Below are 18,283 nucleotides of genomic sequence, written 5' to 3' on the forward strand. Positions count from 1 at the left end.
GAATAGTGAGTGCAGCTCTGGGGTATAATACAGGATGTAACTCAGGATCAGTACAGGATAAGTAATGTCATGTATGTACACAGTGACTGCACCAGCAGCAGAATAGTGAGTGCAGCTCTGGAGTATAATACAGGATGTAACTCAGGATCAGTACAGGATAAGTAATGTCATGTATGTACACAGTGACTGCACCAGCAGCAGAATAGTGAGTGCAGCTCTGGAGTATAATACAGGATGTAACTCAGGATCAGTACAGGATAAGTAATGTCATGTATGTACACAGTGACTGCACCAGCAGCAGAATAGTGAGTGCAGCTCTGGAGTATAATACAGGATGTAACTCAGGATCAGTACAGGATAAGTAATGCCATGTATGTACACAGTGACTGCACCAGCAGCAGCAGAATAGTGAGTGCAGCTCTGGAGTATAATACAGGATGTAACTCAGGATCAGTACAGGATAAGTCACATATTATTAGATGGTGACTTAGTTCTTTATATAAACTCTGTTGTACTTGTTCTTGATTCTTGTAAAACACAATGCGGCTTTCAGGTGATAATAAATGTCACCCGGCTAGTAACAATCCTCCCTTCTGCAAGGCCACATTTAATGGGCAAGTTCTGGCGTCATAAAAAGTTTCCAAAAATGTCTCTTCTCTGATGTTTATAAATATAATTCATTGTCCAAATGTTTCATGTGTTATTATGAGGCCTGAGCACAAGACTGGACTACACTGACATCTAGTGGTTATGTTCGTAACTACATGTACTTTTTTGTTTTACGCACTAAAAGTTTGACCCCCATCCAATGATGGTGGATACGTGGTGTGAAATCTGCAGAATCTGAACTCAGCCCAATTCACATAACAATATAATATAATGTAATGTAATGTAATTCCTTTGCAGTTACTGTGAGAACGGACTGATGCATTGTACTATGAATGATGTACCCGGCGCCTACTATGCAGACGCCTTCTTCAGCCAGTCTGCTAGAGGTAAGTGACCACCCGGGATTGGATAAAGGGGAACATAGTTTCCAGAATGTGGACCCTTGTATATAGCGCCCCCTAGAGTAACAAATCTGTTGTAAAGGGACCCCCCACTTAGCTGACCCTGAACGGGTATAGTGCCCCCTATAGTAACATTGCTCCTGCAGTGCATCTCACATTGATAGCAGTGCTCTCTATAGCGCCCCCTAGAACAACAAATTTAGAAAAATATAGTAGAAATATAAAATAATAGTATCCCCTAGAGTAACAATACACCCAGAGTGTGACCCTCATTTTTAAAGGGCTCCTCCAGTTTAATGATAGTGATGATCTATCCCTTAGATTGGTTGGGGGTCCAGCAATTAGGACCCCCAATGATTAACTGACTATGGTTATCTAAGGCAGCCAGAGGACAGAGCTAGAAGAACAACCCAATAGTGACACAGCTATCTCCTTCATGTGACTGAGCTGTAATACCGGGCTTGTCCATGGACAGGGGTGGCGCTGTTTCTGGAAACCAAACAGCTGAAATCATAGCCATAATGCGATAAGAGAGGCCAAAACTTGAGAAATATTAGAAATTCTTGCACAAATGAATTTATTTTCTAGTTACGGTTTCTCAGTCCAGATATTGCGCTCATGAGATTTGGGTCCAGGACCACAAACCCACCGGATCAGAATACTAATGGGTCACATATCACTAGTCATGGGTCTGGGAAGCAGAAGCGGTGATTACCGGATCTGATTTGTTGGACTGTCAAATGTTGACCCCCTAAAAATGGCTGTCGGTAAGTTTGGGACCCCTGAACCAGCAGCCGTCATAGAGCAAGAGCTCAGAGTCCCAAACCTTTGGACCTTATGTTTCCAAATATCCAGAATGGAAAGATGATGGGGGGCTCTGGTGACTTGAATTCATATTAGATTCAGTGCAGTGGGGTCCAGACTGCACACATGTCAAAGGACCCCCATTGATCTACTCCTATAAAGTCTTGGGAACTAATGGCTGTAACCTCCAGAGTCTGATTGCAGACCTGATAGGGGACCCAGACCTACTGACAGGTTCCCTAAGGGTTACTTGTAAGTCAAGAGATACTACAATAATAGACTTCTGAATGGGGCCCACTTCCCCCTTTAAAAAAGTGTACATATCTGTAAACTTACACAGCATAAAACACCATATACACAAATACAGCATAAACATAAATTCAGTATATACATATATGCATACAGTATATACACACCGCACACACTTGCAGCATATACACATATATACAGTATATACACACCGCACACACTTGCAGCATATACACATATATACAGTATATACACACCGCACACACATCCAGCATATACTCACCCAATACTGCAGTTGCCGCGGCCCCCTGACACTGCAGGCCCCATAGCCGCTTCTATGGCTGCCACCCTTGTAGTTACGCCCCTGCTCATGTGGGATTCTAACTCTGGTTTCATAAAGCGAAAACCATGGCACACACCTAGTGGATAACTTTTCTCTTTCTCTATTTAAATTGACATTTAGCCTTCACCGTTATGTCTGTACAGTGAGCAATTATATAAAAAAAGAGACGTTTCGGTCATTCTAACCTTGGTCGTGTTAGATCTGATTTGTACATACAGGCATGTGGGAAGAGGGGAGGCAGAGGGGAGGCAGAGGGGAGGCTCTTTTGATCTGTTTCTTATATACAGACGGTCCCCTACTTTAGAACACCCGACTTACATACGACTCCTAGTTACAAACGGACCTCTGGATGTTGGTAATTTACTGCACTTTAGCCCCAGGCTACAATAATCAGATATCACAGGTGTCTGTAAAGAAGCTTTATTGTTAGTCCTGGTTCTTATGACAACCCAACATTTTTAAAATCCAATTGTCACAGAGACCAAAAAAAATTCTGTCTGGGATTACAATTATACTATACAGTTCCGATTTACATACAAATTCAACTTAAGAACAAACCTACAGAACCGATCTTGTACATAACCCGGGGACTGCCTGTAATTACTTACTGTACATACATACGTGGTGTGTACCATGTTTTTCGATTTAGGTTCCCTAGGGGAGTAGAGCCTAAATAATTTTGTTTTGCCGAAAAACCCTTTAAAAGAGAGATCTAAGCTAAAAAAAAAAAAACAAAAAACAAAAAAACAACCAAAAAAAAAAAAACCTCAGAAAAGAAATAGAATAGAAACAGGGAATGCAATCAATTAATCAATTAAATAAATTATTCGATAAATAATAAATAAATAGCAAATAACAGTTTGATGAATAAAAAAATAATAATAAATGATAAAAACACATATAAATAATCAATAAAAAAAATCAGTGGAAAAGAGAAATTGAATTATGGTAATATCAATGAAGTCATTAATCACCAAATTATGACATCATCACCAAATAAAGTATTAATCAATCAATCAATAGAAAATATTGCTAAAAAAGATAACAATTAAATACATTACAAATGATAAAAAAAATCTAAATCAATAAATGATTAATAGTATATCAGGATAAAATGAATAAATAGGAATAGTATATTCAATAAATAACCAATAATGAAATATAAAGTACCATACATACTCGAGTATAAGCCTAGTTTTTCAGTACAAAAAAATGTGCTGAAAACCCAAACTCGGCTTATACTCGAGTAAAAAAAATATCGGTTTTACCAGGTTTTTGTGGTAAAATTAGGGGCCTCGGCTTATACTTGGGTCGGCTTATACTCGAGTATATACGGTAAATTAATACCAATTGAATAAATAACCGATGGTGAAATAATTGATGAATAAATAATAAATGATAATAAAATAAATAACAAATAAATAAATGAGGAATAAAAATAAATAATTAAATAAATAAGTAGTAATGCTATAATCCAGTGATGGCAAACCTTTTAGATGCCAAGTGCCCAAACTACAACCGAAACCCACATATTTTTGGCAAAGTGCTGATTCGACTGTTTAAGCAGTAGCTTATTACTCCCTGCTCTTTCACAGGTTTAAATTGTATAGGCACCTGAGGACACCAATACAGTAGAAAGAAGGAGAAGAAGTTTGGATCATCATTGTAGCTTCCTTCTAGGGTCCTGGGCTGCCTGAGACTGCAAGAGGCCTCGAGTCCTGTCTGGCGAACTCTGCGTTGGGGTGATGGCGCAGGTGCCCATAGACAGGGCTCTGAGTGCCACCTCTGGCACCCGTGCCATAGGTTCGCCACCACTGCTATAATCAATTAATAATCAGTAATCAATAGATAATCACAAGAAAATATAAATTCAATTAATAGCAATTAAATAATCAAAATAAATAAGGATCATAAAATAAAAGTAAGATTAATTATAATAGTAGTAATAATAATAATAATAATAATAATAATAACATTAATAATAGTAATAATCATTATAATCAAATAAATAAATAGCCAAAATATATTAATTGTAAATATATAAAAATATAACTAAAAGTATAACAATAACCAATTAAAAAAAAAAAAGACTTTGATGTGAACTTTCCTTCACGTTTTACGGTACATTGATAATTAGGAGAAGTTTTCAGAGTCTGTAATGTTCTGTATTTTATGACTTCACTTGTGACGCACAGTTTCTTGGCTGAACCTCAATTTATCTGGAAATAACAATGGAATTATCAACCCTTTTCTTATCCGTGATCTGGGAAAGCTGGGTGATGAGCAATATGGCCGCCTCGTGTCCTGAATAACAGATTCTCCCCGTTATCCTGAAACCACTGACTCTTCCATCATTTTCATTCCCAGTGAAAAGAAGTGCGGATTGTCGCCCCCCCTTGAAGAAAGTGGTATGCTCCCCCGATGATCAAACCATGACGGGGACCGAGTGCGCCCAAACCTGCGAAAATTATGGAACCGATTGTATGATTAAGAAATGTACCTCAGGATGTATGTGCCCCGATGGGATGGTAAGTGGTTTGCATTTATCTTATTACTCATGTAGTCTTTATGCCCCTTTAAATTTAAAGGGGCAGTGTATCTACAGTCATCATCTCCTGGAGGGGCGTGTTTGACATATACAGTGCCCACCCCTCATGGGGCGTAACACAGAAAAGTGGGTGTGGCCAGTTCTTTCTCTCATTTCTGGGGACTAGGATACTAAATAATGATAAATATGAAGATCAGACATGATCACTTTTCCCTTGTTCCTTGGTCAATACCTTCTCCCAATTGAAAGCACATGCATGCTCAGCCAAACCAAGTGTTTATTAAGGGGGGTTAATTTCAGAATGATTCCTAAGAACAGCCAAGGGGTTACTGTAAGGTTTCCTGATGGGTTAATGAAGGAAAGTAGTTAACTTCAGTATCCCAGACCATAGTGTCCCTGGTGGCCTAGGGCAATGACAAGGTCAATATCAGAATCCCTAGTGCAATGATCTGGTTACTCTCTTAACCTCTGGTTGCCTGGAGCAGTGAAGGGCAAGGGCAGAATAAAAGTAAAGGGATTAAAGAGGTATATATTCCCATGAAGACAAGATTCTTAAATATACTCAGGATAAAAAAAATATCACATTCTCCAATTCACTGTTATTAACAAAAATACAGAATTTCACAGATATAATTCCAACCAATTTTAGTTTTCCCTGGATAGAACCGTAAATCCCATGACTATGGGCTGATTCTGCTGATGAATAGCTTCTCCTATCTGCACACTGCAGTGCTCTCTGCCTCCAGCTCCTCCCCCTTGCATTACAAGACCAGCTCAGACACAAGCACTTCCTGCCGGCAAGCAGCATTGTGCATAGACTTACTCTACAAGCTACAGGCAAGATAAGGTCTTTATCCTGGAAGGAGGCATCTCGGGGAGAAAAGAGGGGACCGACTGAGACCCCCACTGATCAGCAAGTTAGACCCTTTAATGTCAGAGGGTGGTCTAGGGTAGTCAAAGGATGAATGACAAAATATGTGGCTGTTTGGGGCAGTAAAGAGGCAAATGTTAATATCTCTGGTGGTCTATAGCAATGAGGTGGTTAAAGTCAGAGGGAGATATATACCGTATATCGAGAGGGTATAGCTGGCATCTAGCGTGCGACGGGGCAGTTCTACGCCAGGTCCCGGTTGATATAGAATTGCACTATAGCCTGCGCTGTCAGGCTCACCCCTTCACACCCCAGGCGCCAGGTGTTCTATAGGGCAGTAAAGGGGTCAATTCCCCTATTGTTCTTTGAAAATGAAGGGGTTAATGTCAAGATTTTCGGTTTCTTAGGGCAGTGAAGAGATTATTATCAGTATCCTTGGTGGTCAAGGGCAATGAAGAGGTTAATGTCAGAATCCTTGGTGGTCAGGGGCAATGTAGAGGTTAATGTTAGAATTCTTGACGGTCCTGGGCAATGTAGAGGTTAATGTCAGAATCTTTGGTGGTCCAGGGCAATGAAGAGGTTAATGTCAGAATCCTTGGTGGTTCAGGGCAATGAAGAGATTAATGTCAGAATCCTTGGTGGTCAGGGGCAATGTAGAGGTTAATGTTAGAATTCTTGACGGTCCTGGGCAATGTAGAGGTTAATGTCAGAATCTTTGGTGGTCCAGGGCAATGAAGAGGTTAATGTCAGAATCCTTGGTGATCCGGGGCAATGTAGAGGTTAATGTTAGAATTCTTGACGGTCCAGGGCAATGATGAGGTTAATGTCATAATATTTGGGGATCTGGGGCAATGTAGAGGTTAATGTTAGAATTTTTGGAGGTCCAGGGCAATGAAGAGGTTAATGTCAGAATCCTTGGTGGTCGAGGGCAATGAAGAGGTTAATGTCAATCATTGGTGGGCCCGTGCAATGAAAAAGGTTAATGTCATAATATTTAGGCAATGAAGAGGTTAATGTGAGAATCCTTGGAGGTCCAGGGCAATTAAGAGGTTAATCCATGGTGGTCTAGAGGAGTAGAGGGGCAAATGTTAGTAAGGTGGTGAAGGGACACAGTTCTTTGGAGGTCTAGGACAGTGAAGGGGTTAATATTGGGTGCCATGGTGCAGAGCTGGGTCCAGTGGGTGCCCTCTCACCCTGCACTACAGATAAGAGGTAGGTGATCAGCTGTACAGGTGCCACATCCTCTCTATGATCAGGCAGAGTGTATCGGGATCGCTCTGCCCAATCATTTCTACTGCTTCTGTGTCTGAGCCGCCTTTTCTACCACAGACCTCCACGCTGCACAGCTGAGGATTTGGAGCTTTGTATCAGACGACAAACATTTTACAGATTTTTTTTTTTTTAAATAAAATTTCCCAGCGCAGTACCTTGTCGCTTGAGACTAAATTCCATCCTAAAGTGGACGTCCCCTTTAAGGGGCGGAGCATCTAATGTAATTCTTCTCATATACCTGAGGTCACAGGGGGGCGCTCTCTACAAAAAGTGAACATTCTACAAAATAAAAAAAAAAAATCCTGTAAAATGAAAGTTTTTTTTCCCCCTGCCTATTGACAGATGGAATGAATCCAACACACACAGCGCAAGCGCCACGTGATTTATGCTGCGGAGAAGGTTCGGCACATCTGGTTTTGTGTGGGGTCCCCGCACTTCGCCAGGTTTACAGATGCGTCCTGTGAAGTACAACGGGGTCACCCGCCTTGTTATAGTCACTTCACATCCAGACCCTCAGAATCCCTCCCAACCCTTCTTAAAGGGATATTCTTATTCAAAAAGTGCCCCCCCTCCAGCGTCCACAGGTCACTTTAACAGCAACTACGTCATAGTAATAATGGAACATGTTAGTATTTGCAAAGTACCTGAAAATGTGTTCCTCCAGCGCCACCTGCTGGATGCAAGATACACTTTCAGTCAATGGCCGACCCTTTACAAGGCCTTGAAATGTAAAAATATTGATTTATTTGCCTAGCGATGTAGAGTTAGGATACTGGGGTCTAGGATTGCAGAAATTAGGTGCATTGCCCCCCCCCCCCCCCCATCTGAGAAATTTACTCATCGATCTCATAGTCTCTGCTCTGGGGGGTCTCCAGTATTATTCGTCTGCTCTGGGGGTCTCCAGTATTATAGGTCTGCTCTGGGGGGTCTCCAGTATTATAGGTCTGCTCTGGGGGTCTACAGTATTATAGGTCTGCTCTGGGGGTCTACAGTATTATAGGTCTGCTCTGGGGGTCTCCAGTATTATAGGTCTGCTCTGGGGTCTCTTGTATTATAGGTCTGCTCTGGGGGGTCTCCAGTATTATAGGTCTGCTCTGGGGGTCTCCAGTATTATAGGTCTGCTCTGGGGGTCTCCAGTATTATAGGTCTGCTCTGGGGGGTCTCCAGTATTAGGAGTCTGCTCTGGGGGGTCTCCTGTATTATAGGTCTGCTCTGGGGGGGTCTCCAGTATTAGGTGTCTGCTCTGGGGGGTCTCCAGTATTAGGTGTCTGCTCTGGGGGGTCTCCAGTATTATAGGTCTGCTCTGGGGGTCTCCAGTATTATAGGTCTGCTCTGGGGGTCTCCAGTGGTATAGGTCTCCTCTGGGGGGGTCTCCAGTATTATAGGTCTGCTCTGGGGGGGGGGGGGGGTCTCCAGTATTATAGGTCTCCTCTGGGGGTGTCTACAGTATTTTTAGTTCTTCTCTGGGGGTCTCCAGTATTATAGGTCTGCTCTGGGGGGTCTCCAGTATTATGGGTCTCCTCTGGGGGTCTCCAGTATTATAGGTCTGCTCTGGGGGTCTCCAGTATTATAGGTCTGCTCTGGGGGGGTCTCCAGTATTAGGTGTCTGCTCTGGGGGGTCTCCAGTATTAGGAGTCTGCTCTGGGGGGTCTCCAGTATTATAGGTCTGCTCTGGGGGTCTCCAGTATTATAGGTCTGCTCTGGGGGTCTCCAGTGGTATAGGTCTCCTCTGGGGGGGTCTCCAGTATTATAGGTCTGCTCTGGGGGGGGGGGTCTCCAGTATTATAGGTCTGCCCTGGGGGTCTCCAGTATTATAGGTCTGCTCTGGGGGTCTCCAGTATTATAGGTCTGCTCTGGGGGTCTCCAGTATTAGAAGTCTGCTCTGGGGGTCTCCAGTGGTATAGGTCTCCTCTGGGGGGGTCTCCAGTATTATAGGTCTGCTCTGGGGGGGTCTCCAGTATTATAGGTCTGCCCTGGGGGTCTCCAGTATTATAGGTCTGCTCTGGGGGTCTCCAGTATTATAGGTCTGCTCTGGGGGTCTCCAGTATTAGAAGTCTGCTCTGGGGGTCTCCAGTGGTATAGGTCTCCTCTGGGGGGGGGTCTCCAGTATTATAGGTCTGCTCTGGGGGGGGGGTCTCCAGTATTATAGGTCTGCCCTGGGGGTCTCCAGTATTATAGGTTTGTCCTGGGGGTCTCCAGTATTATAGGTCTGTCCTGGGGGTTTCCATTATTATAGGTCTCCTCTGGGGGGTCTCCAGTATTATAAGTCTGCTCTGGGGGGTCTCCAGTATTATAGGTCTGCTCTGGGGGTCTCCAGTATTATAGGTCGGCCCTGGGGGTCTCCAGTATTATAGGTCTTCTCTGGGTGTCTCCAGTATTATAGGTCTTCTCTGGGGGTCTCCATTATTATAGGTCTGCTCTGGGGGTCTCCAGTATTATAGGTCTGCTCTGGGGGTCTCCAGTATTATAGGTCTGCTCTGGGGGTCTCCAGTGGTATAGGTCTCCTCTGGGGGGGTCTCCAGTATTATAGGTCTGCTCTGGGGGTCTGCAGTATTATAGATCTGCTCTGTGGGGTCTCCAGTATTATAGGTCGGCCCTGGGGGTCTTCAGTATTATAGGTTTGTCCTGGGGGTCTCCAGTATTATAGGTCTTCTCTGGGGGTCTCCGGTATTATAGGTCTCCTCTGGGGGGTCTCTAGTATTATAGGTCTCCTCTGGGGGGGTCTCCAGTATTATAGGTCTCCTCTGGGGGGGTCTCCAGTATTATAGGTCTGCTGTGAGGTCTGCATTATTTATTGTACAGATGCAGTAATTAGTCTCTGGGGTGCTATTTTGTGCTGTACTGTGGGTTTTTGGTGCATCTAGGGTGCCCTCAGACCTATAAAGTTTGTGCACCCCTGCTTTAAAGATATCATGGCCCCCTTAACACATAGGAAGTATATAATATTAAAAATAGTGCAAATTAGTCGTATGTCCTATTGCATACCTGGTTCTAAGACCCTGGAGCCTCCCGGTGGGTCCATTATGTGCAGCTCTGATGTGTCGCCTTAGGTTTTACGCTGGAGGGACACCTGCGCCGTGGTGCGGGGCTCAGCTGTTACGGCTCAGCATATGGAACCGGAGGCCGCGATTTATTAAGTGCTAAGTCTGGTAATAAGCTGGTAGCAGAGCCACAGAAAGCCGAATTGTTCCTCCCCCTCCGCTGCCTCCTGCCATCTAGTAAAAAAAAAAAAGCCATTAAACAAAAACTTTTGTGTCCCAAAATAATTCTGCTCTACCCAACATGATGAAGTATGCGACAAAAAAAATTGCATAAAACAAAATAACGAAAAAATTATTACAAATATAAAATAATGCAAAATAACCATAAAAAGGGACTAAAGTTTTTCATGTTATTTTCTGTTTCCATTTACATGGCTGCATGATGGTCCGTGCAGCACTAGGGGGCAGCAGATTGTAAGAAAATCCTATTTCCTAGACTGAGCTACTGAATAATGTTAGAAGTTCACCAGCGCCGCCTGATTTATGGGAATATTATTCTTTCCATATCTATAAAATACTCAACTCTATCTCCAGCCTGAACTTTTCCCTCTACTTGATCTATTACTGCGGTAGAAAGGCAGTGACATAAACCAAAAACAAAAGAAAAGAATAGAAAGAAAGATACTGTAGATGATAGGTATGAGATAGATAGATAGATAGATAGATAGATATGAGATAGATATGAGATAGAAGATAGATAGATAGATAGATATGAGATAGATAGATAGATATAGATAGATAGATATGAGATGTCCACTATTCACACTTGTTAAATGGCTTGAGGAAGGCTACCTGTAGCCGAAACGTCGCTTGTGTTATTGAACATGGAATAAAACTACAAGATTTTTTCACTTCATCTGGTGTGCTGCGCTATTTCCACTATACATACCGCTAAAGGATTCAAGGCCCAATCCTTAGAAGCTTGCACCCACCAACAAGACCCTTTTGAATGTGCTGCTTGGACTTTTCTATACGTAGATATGAGATAGATAGATAGATAGATAGATAGATATGAGATAGATAGATAGATATAGATAGATAGATATGAGATAGATAGATAGATAGATATGAGATAGATAGATAGATATGAGATAGATAGATATGAGATAGATATGAGATAGATATGAGATAGATAGATAGATAGATAGATAGATAGATAGGAGATAGATAGATAGATATGAGATAGAAGATAGATAGATAGATAGATATGAGATAGATAGATAGAGATGAGATAGATATGAGATAGATATGAGATAGATAGATATGAGATAGATAGATAGATAGATATGAGATAGATAGATAGATATGAGATAGATATGAGATAGATAGATAGATAGATAGATATGAGATAGATAGATAGATAGATAGATATGAGATAGATAGATATGAGATAGATAGATAGATAGATAGATAGATAGATAGATAGATATGAGATAGATAGATATGAGATAGATAGATAGATAGATAGATAGATATGAGATAGATAGATAGATATGAGATAGATAGATATGAGATAGATAGATAGATAGATAGATAGGAGATAGATAGATAGATAGATAGATAGATAGATAGATAGATAGATAGATAGATAGGAGATAGATATGAGATAGATAGATAGATAGATAGGAGATAGATAGGAGATAGATAGATAGATAGATAGGAGATAGATATGAGATAGATAGATAGATAGATAGGAGATAGATAGATAGATAGATAGATAGGAGATAGAAAGATAGATAGATATGTGATAGATAATCAGTCTTTTATCAGTCATTGTTATATTTGGAGGGTGATGAAGCTGCAGGAAACATTATCAGGGTAACAGTCTTTCTTCTTCCTCTTCATGTGTAGGTTCGGCACAATAACCGCTGTATATTACCGCAGAAGTGTCCGTGTAGGCACGCGGGGAATGACTATGCTCCAGGAGAATCCGTGATCCAGGACTGTAACACATGGTTAGTATCTGGGATACTGAATATTACACTTCCCATACAAACTTCTTTTTTATTTCATTTTTATTTATTTCCTTCTTAAAGTTTCCTTTAATCTCCACCTCCCCTTTTAATTTCTCCTATCGACTTATCTCATCTCCTGTCATCCTTTCCTTGTCTTCTGAGCTTTCCTTTACTTTCCTTGACTCTTTCCTTTACGCCCAACTTCTTCCGTCCTTACCATTATTTCCTTCCTTCTCCCTCTCTTCTCTGCTGTCCCTTACTTCCCTCCCTTACCTCTTTTCCTTCCCTTCTCTTCTTTGTTTTCTCTCCCTTTTATTCCCTCCTTTCTCTTTCCTTCCATCCATTCTCTCCCTTTCTCTTCCCTCCCTTCTCTTCCCTTATGTCAGTTTTCTTCCTTTCTTCCATCCTTTACTCTTCACTCCCTTCTCTCCCTACTTCTTCTCTCCCTTTCTCTTCCCTTGTGTCCATTTTCTCCCTTTCTTCCACCCTTTTCTCTTCACTCCCTTCTCTTTTCTTCCTTCCCTTACCTTCTTTCCTTTTCTCTACTCTCTCTTCCCTCTTTTCTCTTCTCTCCCTTCTATCTCTTTATCTTCAATCCTGTCTCTTTCCTCTTTTCCATTATCTGCCTTTTATCTTCCTTCCTTTCTCTTCCCACCTATGCTTTCTCTCCCTTTCTCTTCCATTCCTTCTCTTTTCGCCCTCTCTTGCCTCCCCCCTTTCTCCTCCTCCTTCCTTCCTTCCCTTTCCCTTCCCTCTTTGCTTTTCTTCCTCCGTCTATTATCTCCATTCTTTCTCTCTTTATCATTTCATTCCATTTTCCTCCCATCCCTCCCTCTCCCTGACTTCTCTTTTTGTCCAATGTTTCCCCTTCCCTCTGCTCTTTCCCTCATTCTTTTCCCCTCTTTCATTCCCCGTTTATTTCTCTCATTCCTTTCCTTTCGCATTTGCTGCTTTTACCCTTTTCTACCCTTTCCCTTCCTTTACCACTTTTCAGCCTCATCCCCCTTTACTTTCCTTTGTTCTTGTTTCTTTCTGTTCTTGTATCAGTGTCTTCTCTGTTCTCCTTTTTTGTGGAATATTTCCTCCTATCTCATTGCTTCCTCTTAAACCTTGTCTCTCCCATTTCTTCCATTGTCTCTTTATCCCTCATTCTCCTTTCTCCTTCCATCAGTCTCTTTCTTTTCCCCTTCTCTTCGCCTTTTTAGTTCTCTCCATCCCCCTTTGCTCTATTTTTATCATTCTTTTCTCTTTGTTTTTCTATTAACCTTTGTCATTTATACATTGAGGCTGCGGTGGTCCAATATCAGAGGGGTGGTCTTCCCCTCCCAGCACCCTCACAGATCACTCATCCAGGAAGCAGACAGATCATTGGGTGCTGACTACAGCTAATCTGTGGGGGTGCTAGATGTTGGACCCCCTTGTATTATGTGGATATTTTATGAATATTCTTAGCCCAGAAACTCCCTTTACCTTTTGTATTGGGGATAAACATTCCTTGTAGGACCCCCCTTTCTTCGGTGGACGCTTCTCCCCTGCAATGATTCCCCATATAGGTTTCTCTTTTGGGTGTGGACTACACAACTATGAGGTCCAATCACCATAATAAAGAGTAAACACGTCTCCACCCCCATCACATCCCCCATAAGTCATCCGCTCATCTGGAAAGGGATCAGCATCTAAGAGCTCGGAAATTACTCATTAATAGTCATATTATATTTCATAATCGCCCCAAATCGGTCACTTGGGCATTTTAATGCATTTTACTATGTGTACCCCATAAATTGTCCCATTATAAGCATGAGAGCAGCAGAGGGCTGTAATTGTTACATCAATGTCGCCAACACAGATGTTGTTGTAGATTTTTTGAATTCATATAAAGTACATAATAGATGTAATCTATGTAATATCTACTACTTACCTATCTATCTATCTATCTATCTATCTATCTATCTATCTCATATCTATCTATCTATCTCATATCTATCTATCTATCTAGAAGAAGTAAAATCCAAGTCAGCACAATCTTATGGACTCCTAATAAGGAGGGGTGCAGCGCCCACAAAGGTTCTGGCTTGATCCTCTTGTAGCTAAATAAAGTAAAAAGCGGGCAGCACTCCATGGTTCAAAATTTCAAAATAAAAGGTGAACTTTATTGAACAAGTGGCGACGTTTCGGTGTGTAACACCTTCATCAAGCATGATGAAGGTGTTACACACCGAAACGTCGCCACTTGTTCAATAAAGTTCACCTTTTATTTTGAAATTTTGAACCATGGAGTGCTGCCCGCTTTTTACTTTATTTATCTATCTATCTATCTATCTATCTCATATCTATCTATCTCATATCTATCTATCTATCTATCTATCTATCTATCTAACTATCTTATATCTATCTATCTCCTATCTATCTATCTCCTATCTATCTATCTATCTATCTATCTATCTATCTATCTATCTAACTATCTATCTCCTATCTATCTATCTCCTATCTATCTATCTCCTATCTATCTATCTCCTATCTATCTATCTATCTATCTATCTCATATCTATCTATCTCCTATCTATCTATCTCCTATCTATCTATCTCCTATCTATCTATCTCCTATCTATCTCCTATCTATCTATCTCATATCTATCTATCTATCTATCTATCTCATATCTATCTATCTATCTCCTATCTATCTATCTATCTATCTATCTAATATCTATCCATCTCATATCTATCTATCTATCTATCTATCTATCTCATATCTATCTATCTATCTATCTATCTATCTATCTATCTCATATCTATCTCATATCTATCTATCTATCTATCTCATATCTATCTATCTATCTATCTCATATCTATCTATCTATCTATCTCATATCTATCTATCTATCTATCTCATATCTATCTATCTATCTATCTATCTCATATCTATCTATCTCATATCTATCTATCTATCTATCTATCTCATATCTATCTCATATCTATCTATCTCATAACTATCTCATATCTATCTATCTATCTATCTATCTATCTATCTATCTGTTTATCTGTAATTATGTATTTACTATCTATTTATCTATCTTGTATCTATCTACTGACCACATTACAATTGTCAGAAGGTTGCAGTTTTGAACTAACCCTCTATTAAGAGGCTTTAAGGACCATAGACCATGGGGTTTCTAGCTCTCCCCATATTTTCCTTAACCAAATGAAAGCTGCTGAACTATAATCTTGTTTCTCAGTATTTGTCGAGGTAGAACATGGGAATGCACAAAGAATATTTGTGATGGGACCTGCTCGGCCATCGGGGTCTCCCACTACTTCACATTTGACGGTTTGGTCTACAACTTCCCTGGAGACTGCCAGTATGTGTTAGTCCAGGTAAGACCTAAAACCTGGGAGGACTCATGTGTGTACAGAATACATTTACCAAATTCACCAACAATTCTAATGTTTCCTATAGGATTTCTGTGGCAGTGGAACCGGAACCTTCCGTATCCTAGTGGGAAATGTTGGTTGTGGCTTCACCGGAGACAGATGTTCCAAGAAGATCACAATTTTCTTTAGAAATGGGGAAATTGAGTTAGAAAATGAGCAGGTTTGTACATGATCATAGCCAAAAATCTAAGGTTTAGATAAAAATTAGCCCCTCCCTCCAAATCCCCTACTTCCTGTCACACAATCTTAATCGTATTCAACAACAATCACTAAATTGTGTCTTCCTAGGAACTTATACAACAAAAGACCAAATAGTTTAAAATCCCATAGAAATGAAACAAAGGTTAAGGTACTATAATTTGTAACAGCATTCCCAGTGGTTAGGCATGGTATTACAAGTCATACAGAGATGTCCCATTTGTTTACATGAATATTGTGTAATACCCAAGGTCTCCTGTGGAGGCAGTGTAGTGAAATTCAACACAAAGGTTAGAAGTGATGGTCTATATTTGCATTGACTGTTGCATTTGTGGTAGGTCATGTAATGTCCCAGCTCCAAAATTGGCCCAAATATATAGTGTGAACAATATTTGCAGGTTGATTGTGATAAATGACCTCACAAAGTTCCAGAATGAACTCATAGGAGGCAAAGAATAAGCATGTGTCCTGGCCGATAGGAGTCTTGTTCACACCTGTCACGGCCTTTGATGTGGAGAACAGGTGTCCATGAAATGGTCATTGGCTCAAACACCTGACTATTCTACAACCTCAATTTTTTGGCATTTAGAAGTTAATAAACAATTGGATTCAGCTACGAGTATTGGATGTTTTCCCGTTTTTTGCGACTTACATTGGAATTTATGAACTTTGTGTATAATCCCTTGAGTGTCTCTCGTTAGGATCCTTTAGCGGCCTCAACACTATGAGCAGTGACTACTACAATTACTTTCCTCAGTGTGTAGTTATCAGGAGTCAGACATGTTATCCACACGTTATGTACATCATATCGCTGTGGATGTTGAGCCTCCACAAGTCCATCCATGCAGGATCTTGGAGTTATTCTTGACCATCACGGGTGGCTCCACCTTTGCCACCAATTTTTACAACCAAATGCTTTTTAGAACTTGGTCTAAGTCAACTAGTTCTTAGAACTAAGAACTAAGTCAATCTTAACCACAATATATCTAAAGCCTCCTTAGAAGATCACCATCTATGAGAAGACCAACCCCATCCAGTTTCCAAATTCTTCTGTAATTATACGTTTGTTTGGCCCCTTTTTTGTAGGGTTTTCCCACTTTGGACTTGTGTACTTGATCCATACACAACCAACTGATCACAATATATCTAGCAAACTGTTGAAATATGTGAGAAGACCAGCCAGTGGGTGTTTAGTTTTATCTATCCATTCATTTCATTGGGTCGTCGGTGTAGAGATGGACAGAACAGGTCATCCAGATCTTTGTCAATGCCCTCCGCCCAAGCCAAGAGATGAGAGAGCACCTTCTCCCCAACCTCTCACGATTAACAGGTTATATGAAGATAGGTTTTCCAACTTGGGCCAACCTTTTTGAGAGCACAACCATCTAGAAGACCATTCTTAACTACACATTTGATGGACTGGTCTATGTAGAGTTCAGTAGTTGTACAAAACATAGTTCGCAAGGAATACAAAGACATTGATCCTCAATGACAGCCAAGACTTACCAAAATTACCCCAAGAGATCCCATCGAATGTCTAACATTTCACCATGTTCCTTCTTCTTTAGGTCAATATTAGGAAGCCCCTGAGCAGTGAGATTGGATTTGACGTACGGCCATCTGGCAACTACTTTATTTTGACACTTGGAAGTGAAATATCTGTCACCTGGGATAAGGGGAAGAGAGTCTACGTCACCTTGAAGGAAACCTTGAGGGTAATTAATCTAGTGACATGATTTTTTTGTTTTTATTTTACAAAGTAATGAAGGAGACACCGTTGAATTAGGTAAAGGTGGCCATATTCTTCACCTTCTTGATCTTTGCTTTTAGTCACTGCAGAAATACACTGGGGGTCATTTACTAAGGGCCCGATTCGCGTTTTCCCGACGTGTTACCCGAATATTTCCGGTTTGCGCCGATTTCCCCTGAATTGCCCCGACTTTTTGGCACACGCGATCGGATTGTGGTGTATCAGCGCTGGCTTGCACGCGACAGAAATCGGGGGGGCGTGGCCGAACGAAAACCCGACGGATTCGGAAAAACCGCCGCATTTTAAAAAAAAAATCTGTCGCGGAGCTTGCACTTACCTTCACTCAGCCCGGCTCCGTGTATTGCAGTGCATTCCAGGGAACTTCAGCGCAGCAGCGCCACCTGGTGGACGTTGGAGGAACTGCCTTAATAAATCCCGTCCGGACCTGAATCCAGCGCAGAGAACGCGCCGCTGGATCGCGAACCGACCGGGTAAGTAAATCTGCCCCAGTATGTTATGGTTGCAATCGGCAAAAATGGCTGCCTATATAATCCATTGAAAAGGGAGTAAATATAGCTGACCTCAAAGGAAAAGATGTATGGAGGACAGGCACTTGTAGAAACTTTGAACTTGACTCAGAGTCTTCATAACATTGACTTGATTCATTGGTTTATGTGCTACATCTTTCGATCTAGGACGTAGATCTTCGTCACACCTTATGAAGGTCTAAGTCCTAGACCGAAACACTTAACATTGACTTTATTTATTGGTGATATGCTATCAAGACTGAGTCAAGTTCCAAGTTTTTTACAA

General features: G+C 41.1%; 1 protein-coding gene across 1 annotated transcript in view; it reads left to right on the top strand.

Annotated features, from left to right (window-relative positions):
• VWF (von Willebrand factor) overlaps nt 1–18,283 on the top strand; it is a 114,107-nt gene that overhangs the window by 28,999 nt on the left and 66,825 nt on the right. Inside the window, exons 17-22 of the mRNA XM_072145387.1 lie at nt 907–995; nt 4,774–4,934; nt 11,990–12,093; nt 15,327–15,465; nt 15,548–15,682; nt 17,289–17,435. Coding sequence (XP_072001488.1) covers nt 907–995; nt 4,774–4,934; nt 11,990–12,093; nt 15,327–15,465; nt 15,548–15,682; nt 17,289–17,435 — 775 coding nt within the window. The remainder of the gene's footprint in view (nt 1–906; nt 996–4,773; nt 4,935–11,989; nt 12,094–15,326; nt 15,466–15,547; nt 15,683–17,288; nt 17,436–18,283) is intronic.

Source organism: Engystomops pustulosus, chromosome 4 (genome assembly GCF_040894005.1).
Source record: "Engystomops pustulosus chromosome 4, aEngPut4.maternal, whole genome shotgun sequence".
Lineage (NCBI taxonomy): Eukaryota > Metazoa > Chordata > Amphibia > Anura > Leptodactylidae > Engystomops > Engystomops pustulosus.